This window comes from Schistocerca cancellata, chromosome 2, assembly GCF_023864275.1.
Source record: "Schistocerca cancellata isolate TAMUIC-IGC-003103 chromosome 2, iqSchCanc2.1, whole genome shotgun sequence".
In the NCBI taxonomy this organism is placed as follows: domain Eukaryota; kingdom Metazoa; phylum Arthropoda; class Insecta; order Orthoptera; family Acrididae; genus Schistocerca; species Schistocerca cancellata.
In genome coordinates, this window is record NC_064627.1 from 395,540,966 (window position 1) to 395,554,190 (window position 13,225).

General features: G+C 36.9%; 1 protein-coding gene across 1 annotated transcript in view; it reads left to right on the forward strand.

The window, feature by feature from the left end:
• The window catches only part of LOC126161816 (ubiquitin conjugation factor E4 B), a 288,976-nt gene that overhangs the window by 252,154 nt on the left and 23,597 nt on the right, over positions 1-13,225 (forward strand). Inside the window, exons 20-21 of the mRNA XM_049917917.1 lie at positions 11,263-11,437; positions 12,510-12,656. Of these exons, the coding sequence (XP_049773874.1) occupies positions 11,263-11,437; positions 12,510-12,656 (322 nt within the window). The remainder of the gene's footprint in view (positions 1-11,262; positions 11,438-12,509; positions 12,657-13,225) is intronic.

The following is a 13,225-nucleotide window of genomic DNA, read 5'->3' on the forward strand; positions in this document are numbered from 1 at the left end:
GATCTCTGTTCATTCCCTTGCCTACCGTTTGGTGGAGGTTCTATCTCCCTATATTGGAATCTGTTATTACGGGCTTTCTGGTTGTTCTCTTCGATAATATCTATATGGTCTAACATCGTGAAGAAAGGCTCCAAGTCTTTATCATTGCCGTAAATCAATTGATTCCGGATGCTAGTTGGTAGTCTTGCCTTAAGTATGTTTATTATGTCTGGCAAGGGCATAGGTCTGTCCCAGTATCTTGTTTTATTTATATATTTTTCGAAATACTTCCTAAGGCTTCCTTTTGAAACGGAGAAAGGCTCTGGGTAGAGCACCTCCTGCCTTAGGCGTTCCTGTACCCCTTCTGACCAGAACTTTGCTAAAAACGCCTTCTCAAAATCGTCATATGTCGAGCAAACAGAAGTCATGTCCGAGGCCCAGATCATCCCCGAACCTTGTATATATCCTGTCACAAAACTGATCTTCTGCCACTCCGACCAATTTCTGGGTAGCACTCCTCTGAAACTTCGAATAAAAACAATTGGATGGACCCCCCTTTTGTCCGGGTTAAAAATCTGGAATTGCCGATGCTTTATCATTTTTTCTTCGGCATGGCAAAGGCTTTCGTAATCTCCGTTAGATAAGAATTCACGCGAACAACTAGCTCGTGGCAATTTAATGTTTGAGTTACTTACACAAGTCGGTATCGTGTGCGAATGTGCAGTAACTAGCTCTATAGTCGCTGCCAACTTCTGCTGCTGGCCTGTATTCATTTGTTCTGAGCTTTGTTGTGAAGCGCGCATCGACTCTTCTATCGTTTGTTTCCAATGCTCCAAATCAACCCCTAACTGCTGTTGCACCTCCCCAAGTCCTTTCGCAAACAGATTCTCTTCCTGTCTGCCAGATAAACTCTAGAATGCTGCCTTAACATTTTGCTCAACGTTTTCACACATTAGCCTTTTGTTTTCTAATGTGATTTCGGATAATTTACCCGTTAATACGTTAATTTGGTGGTCTATAACGTCTTGACGCTCTGTCAGATGTTCAACACTTTCCTTTAGGTTAGTCTGCGTACGTGCCAATTTAGGAAGTTGCGCAATTGCACATGACATGGCGTCTTGCTTTTGTACTAATTGCGGAACCATTTCCACCTGTTCCCGTACAGTATCTATCTTAAGAGCCACATACTCCTTCATTTCTACACGTACGCGGTGAGTAGATACCTCACATTGAGCTTTCACCAATTCTATTTGTGCCATTAATTTTCGTTCCGTCTCTTCGGCCTGATCTTTGAGTTCCTTGGTCTTCGCCTCTATCCGCTGCTCTAATTCGGAAAAACTGTCTTGTAACTGCTGCTTAATCTCAGTTTTCAGATTTTCCTGCCCTTCCGTAACTGAGGCTAATTTCGCATTCAAATCATTTTGCCCTTCAGTAACTGAGGCTAATTTCGCGTTAATGTCGGTTTTCAAATTTTCCTGCCCTTCAGTAACTGAGGCTAATTTTGTATTCATATTATTCATGCTCTCGGTTATCATCTGCATCTGTCTCATGATAATTACCAATGGATCTAATCCATGTTGCGTACTTGCTGTTACATGTCCCTCCGTGTCTACAGGGCATTCTATTGTGCTATCTGTAGCAATCGGTTCTACAACACTTCTTACTACATCATTATTATCAGTGCTAACAGCTGAAGGCTGTTGCGTGCTGCTATGCTCTGCTTGACTCATCCTAAACATTGCCCTAGTTAAAACCATATAAATGTTCTACTGTCAATATATATATATATCTCCCTTCTACTATCACTATATGTACCTCCGTTCACACAAGAGTACTTCTGTGGCTACTTTCTTACTGTACTTATACAAATCAATGCAACTGGGGCAGGTCACTCAAACTACATTTAGCATGAACACAGTTAATCAATGTTCAAATATCCAATAATACTAAACAGAAAAGCGTATACTTCATCTATACTAGCAAGCTTTAATAATAAAATTATAGATCTGGCCTTTTCTCTGCGCCCAGCGTGCTGTTCTTATTTGTAGATCCACTTAAGTTGCCTGCGAGTATTTCCTCTCTTTTCCAAGCGTCAGTTAAGTTAGCTCGTCATAGTTCACATGAAACAGAGAACAAAATTATTTTAGCAACGTCCAAAAACGTGTCCTGTCACGGATTGGCCATTATAATGTATTAATGTAAGGAAAGAATAGATGCTGAATGATGAATGAATGCAGCTTGCCACTAACTTTGTGAAATGTCTTGTCTGTATAGACGTGTATCTGTTGCCTTTAAGATCCCTTCACTTTCACACATAAATCTATACAGTAAAGTAAGGGCCTCCCGTTTTGTCTTTAGGCTGATCCGTGATAATACAGGCGAAAAGTTAGACTAATGGAGGATTATTAGTATTTTCTCTAATTTCATTCGCTCTCTCTCTCTCTCTCTCTCTCTCTCTCTCTCTCTCTCTCTCTCTCTCTCTCTCTCTCCTTTATCTATGTACAGTTTTAAATATGATATTTCATTACGTAAAATCAACCCAATAGAATCTCTGGTGGAGCCCTTCGTCTTGGTATTCAGCGGCTGGCTTGCTGTAAAAGATCTTTACATTTATTATTATTGTTAAGCGCTGCATTCAGTTGGGAAAATCAATTGTTTGAACAATTCGTTCCTTTTACGAAAGATTTCGAATTCCAGATGTGTACGAAGCCTTTTTGGACGATTTAACAAAGACTCGGTGATTGCAGGTTCTCTTCGACACAGCTGAAACTTCCCCACTAATTACAGGGCCAACGCGATCATCAATGATTCAGACAAAGAACTCATTTGTTCATTCACTCCAGAATAAAAGGGGTCACAAACCTTATTTATGAAGGAAATTGTATATTCAATCCATCTCCATTACATGTCCAGATTTCTGTTGGTTCCAAATCTTAATTATTTTCCATTACAGTTTCTTTCTCTTCAAATAACCCGCTAGTGGCACAAATGTTAATAGCTCGCTTTAGCGAGAAGAAAAGCAAATATTTATCTCTCGGAAAACACCTCAATCCTTTAACAGATACTTCCTAAGCTGTCCTAGTTACCAGTCTAACAACCATGGAGAATACATATATGTATCTCTGTTATTCCAAAGAATAAACGTACTAAAAAATACTTTGGCGTCGACGAACTGTTGACGCATATATTACTAGAAATCAGATCAGATACTTTTCCAGAGTAAATAAATGTGGATGGTTTGATTGACAATGATTAATTGGTGCGTGGTAGAGGGTAATTTTCCGTGGGGAGATTACAACCTCTTACTGAACTGTCCTGACTTTTAGCTTTCCTGATTCGCTGCCCCTGATGTTAGCTGACAGCGCCTCAGCGGCTGATCTAGTTTTAAGATTTCTTCATGATGGGGATTTTTATTGCTTTAATTAAGGTTGGGACCTTCAACCTTATCGGTGGGTGGAAGGAATGGCAGGCCGTCTTGCTCCCCCCTTCGCTCCAATTCGACTGGCTTCAACTGGGCTTGGTGGTTCATCCCCGCCCTCTGCCTTTCCACTCCTTTCTTTATGGGGTCTGTTTTATCTTGAGTGTTTATCTTGTCTACCTGTGCTTCTTCCTTCATGCCCCTGTCATTAGTCACTTTCTTTCCCTCCTCTCTTCTTCCGCCTTCTTCCATCCTTCTCTGTCTATTATTTGTAATTTTATGTCTCTTGTAGTTCCCTCTTATAATGTGAGGTTTTATCAGTTTTAGTTATTCCAAGGTCGGAGGGATTGATGACCGCATAGTTTGGTCCATTTCTCCATTCCAACCAACCAACGATTGAATTTTTCCAGCTCAGACTTTCTGCAGGCCATGAAAAGTGAACCTGATAACGCACAAATAGCCAATAGCGTAGGACCTAGAGCAGGGTAGCAGTAAACGAAGCAGTCTTTGGTACAACAAATAGTTCAGAATCCAGTAACTAGGTAGCAACACAATACAGACATTGTGCCTTATGTGTTTGAGTTAATTCCCAACAGAGAGCATGAAATGGTGTGTCAGGTATAAATTTTTATGCTCATAGTGAAGCACTCTCAGTTGCTGTCTATTCTGATAAACTGCTGCCACCCATGTCCTGTCTGGGTGTTGTCCACAACATATTTGTTAATAACCAGTTTTGATAATTATCACCAACTTCACTTATAAACACTACTGTACACTTACTGCAGCAGTAATACACCAGAAATTCGTGCACAACCATGCAGGATCAAGTGATAGAGTTATGATTATGGCTTCATCTGTAGTAGTATCATATGTTAGAACAGTCTTCTATATTGGTAGAGAAAATAGGGCTTTATTTTCATTCATTCAGTTCATAGGTCCTCCATAACAGCCTTCTCCGTTACACCTTTCTCAGTGGGGCTTGGAAGATGGCATCTACACAAACTCAGGTTTATGGGAGGTATGTACAGAAGCATTAAAGCTTTTCCCATGATGTTGAGCATGCTGTGATTACATGACAGCATCAGAAACAAGAAATTTGTTTCTCTTCTTTTCTTGGACTTTTGTAATTTTTCACAGGGAATACTTTCCAAACTCACTCGTATGCAGAATGTAAGTCATCATCTAGAAGACAATACCTCTTTGTCAAAGTTAGTGGTTTAAAACATATTTCAAATCATATAGAAGGTGGAGTTAAAAAATAATTATGATCTTGAATTATGAGAAACTACCAGGTGCTTCCTGTATGGTCCAAAATCCTTTCTCCCATATCCCTTGCAGAGTAACATATCTTCCAGGACTTTCCATACGTTGTCTGGTTTATGTCAAAGACCAAGTAGTAAATAAAGTTTCCTTCACACAAGCAGATGGATGTTAATAGTGGATTCTCATGATAGATACCTGTACTACAGTGGTTCCCAACGAGGGAATAATAACCCCCTGAGGAATAAAATGTAATAATTCTTAGAAGTAAAATGTAATAATTCTGAAGGCTAAAATCAAAAGGATGCAGTTGTGTTTCAGTCCCAAAACAAAATTATTTTTAAAACCTTAGTATATTATCACTATTCCTTAAGATTGTACTGCTGATTACATAAGTTACCAATAATTACATTTTTCAAATACTAGCACCAACTCATGACAATGTTGTGGGGGTTATAACTTGATCTTCCTCATGTAGTCCACCAACTACACACCGATTTGGTACCATGCATCTATAACAGTAAAATTGAGCACATACATCAGAAAAGCTTAAATATATCATGAAATTGCATTCTCCGAATTGTAGTAGTTCCCACAACGGAACAGAAATTGCTTCATTATTTAATTCACTACAATAAACAAACTAATTCACAGCACAACAGTAACTGTGTAATGGCTACTACACTGCTGTAGGCCTGACACTGTATTATTATTATTATTATTATTATTATTATTATTATTATTATTATTATTATTATTAGTAAAGTAAGAAGCCCAGCAATGAAGTGATTTACAAATCATAGGCGTTAAGTACAGGATGTTTCAAAATGAGTATATGGATTTTAAGGCTTTGTATCATTTATTACATTCAACTTACGATTATAAATAATACATCAAATAAAAGAGCAAATCAAATAGTTTCCTTATAAGTGTTCAATCTGAGCACCATTTGTCACCCATCAAGTTGATAGGCGAGTTCTTCTGAAGCCTTGATCAGCGTGTCTTAAGTAACTGTGATGTGTCTAAAGTCAAGATGATCAGCTGGTAGCGGAGGACTGTCACTTGATCCTTTATGAACCCACAAACGTAAAAATCACATAATGTCAAATTGTGTATGAACATGGAGGGCACACAAAACAAGCTCTCTCATCCGACTTCTGGAACACGGTCCAGTATTCAAGCACAATCACTTACTGAGTTATGCCAGTGAGGCAGTGCACCATCTTGCTGCAAAACACAGTTCTGTGGTTCATCTTCTTCCCATTGAAGAAAGAGCCACAGTTCTAGCCCTTCAAGCTAAGAAACACCAGTTACAGTTGCTTCACTGAAAAATGAAGGCCAATAACTTCCATAGGAATATGGCACAAAGAAAAATTCAATTTGCCTTGCAACTGTGCCATCTCATAGGAATTCGCTTACCCTCCAGATGCACACATTATTTTCAGTCACATTTCCAGGTATGGGACATGTCGATTCATCACTGAAGACGACAGGACCATCCTCACGCAGCAACATTTCCTTTGCACAGTTGGCATATAAGCCGTAGTCTGTAGGCTTTAGAGCTTGGAATTGCTAATTCACGACTAGCCTTCCAAACTGGTTTATTGGTGCGACACATGAAACACAAAACAAATAAAACTTTTTGAGTTGCTCTTTCATTTGATCTATTATTTACAATTATAAGTTGAATGTTATAAATGCTACAAAGTTTTAAGACCCGTATATTCCTGTATATCCTGTATAGTGCACACATTTTAATTTGGTTGCTATGAATTATGGTTCAGGTGTGGGTGAACCAAGTGTTGCTAGGGTGCTGAGGAAGCATGTTTTGTAATGGGGTGCCTGCCCTCACTATTGACAGTTAGCTTTCTTTTCTGTGAACTAGTTTTAGGTAACACTTGCAATGGTCTGAGAATTGTTTCATCCTTCTACAAAAAAAAAAATAAATAAATAAATAAAATAAAATAAAAATAAACCTTACCAGTTGTCGCACTGAGTCATTAGATCACATTTTAAGAATACACCAACAAAAACTAAATATCATCTACCTTTCAATATTTTGAAAATGAAATTGTTCAAAAAAATTCTTTTTCTTTATAAAGTTTGATTAGGTGGGGATGATAGTAGAGGGAAGGTTCGGGGTACTAGTTAATATCTGACTGCCCTCAGGGATAATTGTCTCAGAAAGGCTGGGAGCCAGTCCTCTACCATATGCTGTCTTCAGTTGCAAGCCACTCATTAGACAATAATGCATGTTTATCTAAAAACATCAAGTTTGGTATTAAACGATAACAAGCCAAGAGATACAGTGTGATGGGTATGGCCCTGTAATCAAACAATAATTATGTAAATAGTAGATAAAACTGATACAACTTGTGATCAGTGTTATACCTTAGAGCTAATCATCATCGCAGAGCAGCACAATTTCAGTTGACAAAATATGACGTAGATTGTTCTGATGTTCGGTTTAACAACAATTGGAGGTGGTATAATCAGCGAGGAGTAGTAGCACGAGCATCTGGTTGCACTTTAGGACATCAGGGAAGAAAATAACTGCATGTGCAGAACTATATATAGCAGAATGCTCAACCTCAGTGTCACCAACTTGTAAGATCTGTTCAAGAGAGTGACGAAACTTTTTTTCCGCCCAAGGCATGCATCTGCTGTAGCATCATGGCTAAGGTGGTGGCACTGTATCTGCCTGGAACTCAGTCCGCCACACACCAGCAACTGTTGACATTGTTGATAGTTAATTTAATTTTCAAGCTTTTTATGTGGAAGATATGAGTTATGGCAATATCGTGATTTTTGGAAGCAAGGCTGTAACAAGAAATTTCACTTGAAATGGGGAAAATGTTTTCGGAAACCTTTAAACTTTTGATTAGGGAAATGATATTGTATTAACAGTGGTTCTCTTATTTCAGAAGTGCTCGGTAATCAGTTGAAGATGAGACTTGATGGTGCCATAAAATTTTAACCAAGAAACTTGAACAGACATTGAGTTGTAGTGTTGTTTGTTCATTGTTTGATATTGATTGAAGAGAGGAAGTAACATGAAGTGAAAATTTGCAAGGAACTGCTTGAATAAGCTGACAATGACAAAACTTCTGGGCAGTGGACCATAGGATCACCATGGTGCTGCTGCTTTTCTTTTCCCCTCTCCCGTATTTGCTTTTTAATGTGTTTGGAATGTAGCATTTCAAATTTTTCATGATTACAAGCCATATTACTCCAAAAACTTCAAAGTCATGTACTTTTAGAAATGCGTCATACTGCTTTAGGAAGTTGATGTCTGAACACAGACCTTCAAATCATATGAGTACGAAAAAAACCAAAGGAAACCAGTTTGTAAAATCCCATTATAAAATATGTCAGTACTGTGGCTGAATACATCGTGGGTATTCTGAGGGAAGCTTGAAATCACTTTTCATTCATTCATAACCATATCGTGTTGTGTAAATCACATGATGAAAGAGAGCCTTCAGGGACACGGAGTGTTGTGACCTTTCAGCACTTTTTCAGGGTCATATTAAAAATATCATTAAAAATCGATGCATGGCTCACCCACAATTTTCAGTTGTAATTACAAAATGATGTTCAGTTACACATAGCACATCTGTAGAAACACCTTTAGATGTTTCAATTGCCTTTGGTGGTACAAAAAGCTCACCTTTCTTATGTAACAAGCTTCTTATCGAAATTTCTCCGTGAAAAATTTCAGATGTGTTATGACTATGACTTTTTGAGCTGTACAGGTTGCCATTTATTGTTTCTGTATTGATTGTTGCAACTATTTCTGTATTTATTTGGCACTTCAGTCTTTCGGAAAAATCTATCCTAAATAAATATTGAAAATCACATGGCTTGGGCAGACAGTGCTTCTGGAAATCAGTTATGCAAGTAACTCTTTAACAAAAACATTCAAATGTAGACCACACCAGATTTGTAGTGAGCATGTTGGAGGCAGTTCATGTGTCGCAGTGTAACCTACCAATCTGGTTCATATGCCTCTTAAATCTTGTAGAATTTCTTCTTTACCTTTCTTCTTCTTCTTCTTCTTCTTCTACTTCTTCTCATTAATGATGATTAGGAATGTTGAACAGTTGCAAAATGATTGTACACAATCAATTTGAGATTAACTTTCATTTCATTCATGTTTCTTATTCATAAATACTTTAAATGACCAAATTACCAGTGTGTTAGTAATGAATACTTTAATTTAATGACACAGGTCAGTAAGCTGCCTATATAAGCTATTATTAGCCCAGTGAATATTAACGTGTGGCACCGTAATTAAACATTTATTTTGGATAAAATTGCATGTATGAGCATTGGAACTTTAATAGTGGCAACTATTTACATACAACTTATACAATATAGATGCATGTTCCAAAGTTTTCTGTCCTTCAAAGTAGTCACCGACAGTGTGTATAACCCATTGCGAGCTAAGTGAAAGTTGTAGAATGCCCTTAGCTGTGCCAATTGTGTTGATAGTTTGACTGGATTGGTCTGTTACCCAATGAATCTCTCTAACAATTCTGAAACAGATGCCGTGAAGTGCTTTCTTCAGTATAGAACTCAAGTTGAAGTGACAAGGGCTTAAGTCCAGGGATTTTGGTTGGTAGTACAGCACTTCTGACCCCATAGATTGAATAAATCAGTCACACCTTGCACCATATGTGCCCAAGCATTGTCTGCAAAGTGAAGGGTGGCTCCTGCAGAAAGAGTTGGCACTTCTTTCTCTAAGCTGTTCATTTTTGGAACACAGCCTGTGAAAAGCTTAAACAAAAAAAGCAATGATACTATCTGCAGCACCAACTTGTCATTTTGCAGGTCAGTGGTCAGTCACATGTAGTGCAGGTTGTCTCTGATTTGTATGAATGGTAAGGCTAGAAAGTGCTGTACCACCTGCCACACTACTGAAACTGAAGCCCTTGTTACTTCAACTTGATTCTGAAATTGAAGGAAACACTTCATGGCATTCATATCAAAACTGTTACAGAAATTTGTTGAGCAATAGACCACTCTACTCGAACTATCAACGTAACTGTCACTGTTAGGGGTACCCTACGACTTCCACATTGATGGCAGTGGGTTATACACATTGTTGGTGACTACTTCAAAGGACATTAAGACTTTGTGACACATATCTATACTGTACAAGTTCAAGATAAATAGTTGCCACTATTAAAGTACCAACTGTCGTATTTACTCTTGGACACAAAACTGACAGACACACAACATTACATCATAGTGTCTGACTTGCATAAAGTATTGTGTAATGATTACGTGAACGTAGATCATGCACTCGTTGATGATTAGTTACAGACTCTCTGAGGCTTTGTGCATGACACATATTTGTTCAAATGTGTATTAACCCTTTCAGACCTGATTTTTTTCTGGAGGTAGGTAAATTTTTCTTTATGTGGTAATGCTCTTAGGTGATTTTTTAAAATAATTTTAGATACAAAATTTATGCGAATATAGTCACTCATTTTAAAAATATGCTTTGTACTCTTGTCTGCACTTTAAGCACTAAAATAACTAATTATGAAATATTGTCAATTGTAGTAAATAAAATGATCATTTAATAGTCACCATGCAAAATAATAACAACAATATTCAATTGTACAGTGGAATATAGGGAACCAATGACATCAGTGCATTCTGATTAAATTTTCAGGCAAAGGGAAATATTTGCGTGAAAGGGGAGAGAGAGAGGGGGGGGGGAGGTCATCATTCTTAAAACAAACAAACAATATGCAGGCATAATAAAATATTAAGGTTTCACATAATAAAATAATTCCATCCAATATACTATTATCATCAGCAATCGGTAAACTATACTGTAAATAATAAAGTTCAGTAAGATACAGCGTGAATAAGAAACTAGTTACTTTATGCATATGCACAACTAATGAACAGAGACCAGAAAATTAATAATAATAATGGTATCATGTGTGGTATAATAAGATGAAGTCTAATTGCACCTTTCTCTGTTACAAAACCTATGCGTGATCATCGCATTCTGAATCTCTGCATTCACACATTCAACAGAACACTTGGCCAAGTCTTATCCTGTAACACAAAGAGTAATGCAGTTGTCAAAATAGTGTGAGAAGCATTTGCACTATTGCACCTAATGTTATCCTCAGTTACTTAGTTGAAGTTACAGTCTAAATCTCTACCAGCTCCTCTAATAATCACTACATGATCTTTAATAAGATATTTCCCAGAGAGTCATAATCAAAGTTGACAAGACAAGATAACTGCTTTAATCATTCTGTCATAAAAAATAGATTGTTGGAATCAAGATTTAATATATTTCCAAATCTGATTACTACCTAGGCAAAAATGGTAAAATAGGTATTGACAACAAAAATTTAATTTAATCATACTGTAGCATACAGGCAAGTGGTTCCTCACATTATGCATATAAATTAGTTGTTTTATGGTAATAGAAATTCTATTAAAATAGAATGCGGATTTTGAGGGTAGACCTTGCTAACACTGGTTTGAAGACAATCCAGAGTTTCATTTTTGGCAGATCTTAAATTTCCATCAGTTTAAGCCACATATTTCATTTATCTGTTTATTGATTGCAGCGGTCCTTCAAGAAAGAACTGTTTGAAGATGCAGCAGCACGAATGGAAAGACGTTCCATTAAAACACCAACTGAGATTGAACAATTCAGAAACTTAGCTGAGAAAGCACATGACATTTCAGTACAGAATTTGAAGAAAGAAGTTGATTACAGTGATGCACCTGATGAATTTCGGGGTAATTTTAATTTCATTAAACTAGCAAAACAAATAAGCATGTAAATAAAATAACTCTTGACACAGAGATATAAAATGTAGCAGTAATACTCAGTACTTTGAGTGAAAGGAGAGAGCAGCACAATGCACATATTTCTTTAGTCTCTGAAGAAAGTAGAAAGTGTGCAAAAAAGTTAAAGATTCATCCTTCTGACCATAGCCATTAACCAAATTCTGATACAGGAATTGATGTAAAATATGGCTACTTCATCTATCTTCTGTAGCTTTTGATTTATTTGCAAAGTTTCATACATTTATTTATTTAATACAGTTATATGCTAGTAAATAAGCTTTTGATTTATTTGCAAAGATTCATATATTTATTTTTTTAATAGAGTTATATGCTACTAAATCAGTATCAGTGGATCACACTCTATATTACACAATGCAGTGGCTTATCAGGAAGTTGATAATATAATGAATTTGGTTGTTCATCTCTAACCAGAATTTTATTGTTTATTAACATAGTCACGGATTATTATAATTTAAACTTTGTATGTTAGTTTTTGTCGTACTCAAATAAGATATTCTAACTACACACCTGACCAAAAATGAATTTCCGTGAACATAAAAGCTGTTGAAATGAAGTACACTTAAAAACTTTGCAGGACATATATGTCATAGATGAGCGTTAGTTGTCACACCCAAATTTATAGCACCAGTGCACACATTTCATTTCTAATAAGAGAGAAGAGTTGTTATGCCATGTGTAATGTTGCAGTCTTTTGATAGGTAGCCTTAAGTGTAGTATAAACTTCCTCTCATCAACTGGTTGTGTACATCAAATTTTGTTGTTTCTCTTTCTCTTGATCTCTTACTTTGTATTGCTTCATCATCTTTGAACTAAATGCCTGAAATGTTATTGAAGATGAACTTTTTTGAACTGAACATGTAGGAAATCTATTGTGATCTACTTTTCTAACCTACCGTTCGTGTACATAAGTAATTTCATTTGTGTAGTTACTGTACAAAGCCTTTTAATGCATTTACCATTTAATGTTTGAGAGCTGTATGTGGCTCATTGTATGCTTCAGATCCATTGATGGATACATTGATGGAAGATCCCGTACTGCTTCCATCAGGGAAAGTTATGGATCGTGCTGTTATAGTGCGTCACCTTCTCAATTCATCTACAGATCCTTTCAGTCGGCAACCACTCTCAGAGGACATGTTGGAACCAGGTAAGTTACGTCATCTTTGCCACTAGGAACTGATTATTGATATGTGTTTCCTCTCTTTATATTCTTTTTCCTCTTGATAGAGATGAATACACTTAGCAGATTCAGGAGGATGGAGGATGCAGTAAGTACTGGGAGATGACGAAGCTTGCACAGGATAGGGTAGCATGGAGAGCTGCATCAAACCAGTCTCAGGACTGAAGACCACAACAACAACATGAACTAAAATGAGAAATAGAAAGAATGGTATTGCAAATTTAGTAACATTTGAGTATCAGATTATTATCATAACTTACATCAAAAAAAGGGAAATGTCCCCAAAGTTAAACTTCAGTCAAATAAAGATATAAAACAAAACTTCTGTTTATCTGTTGGCAGGGGACATAATCATAAAAAGACATAAATTACAACTTTTGTAACTTTTGTATGCCTCGGTCAAAAGAGAGACAAAGGATGAAGGAACTGGGCTTAAAACAAGCGATAAAAGTTACCCTGGACTGTCAGCCAAGGAAACCCAAAAAGGCAGCATGAAAGAGAAATCAGAAAGGAAATTTTAACAAGGTTTTGAGCTG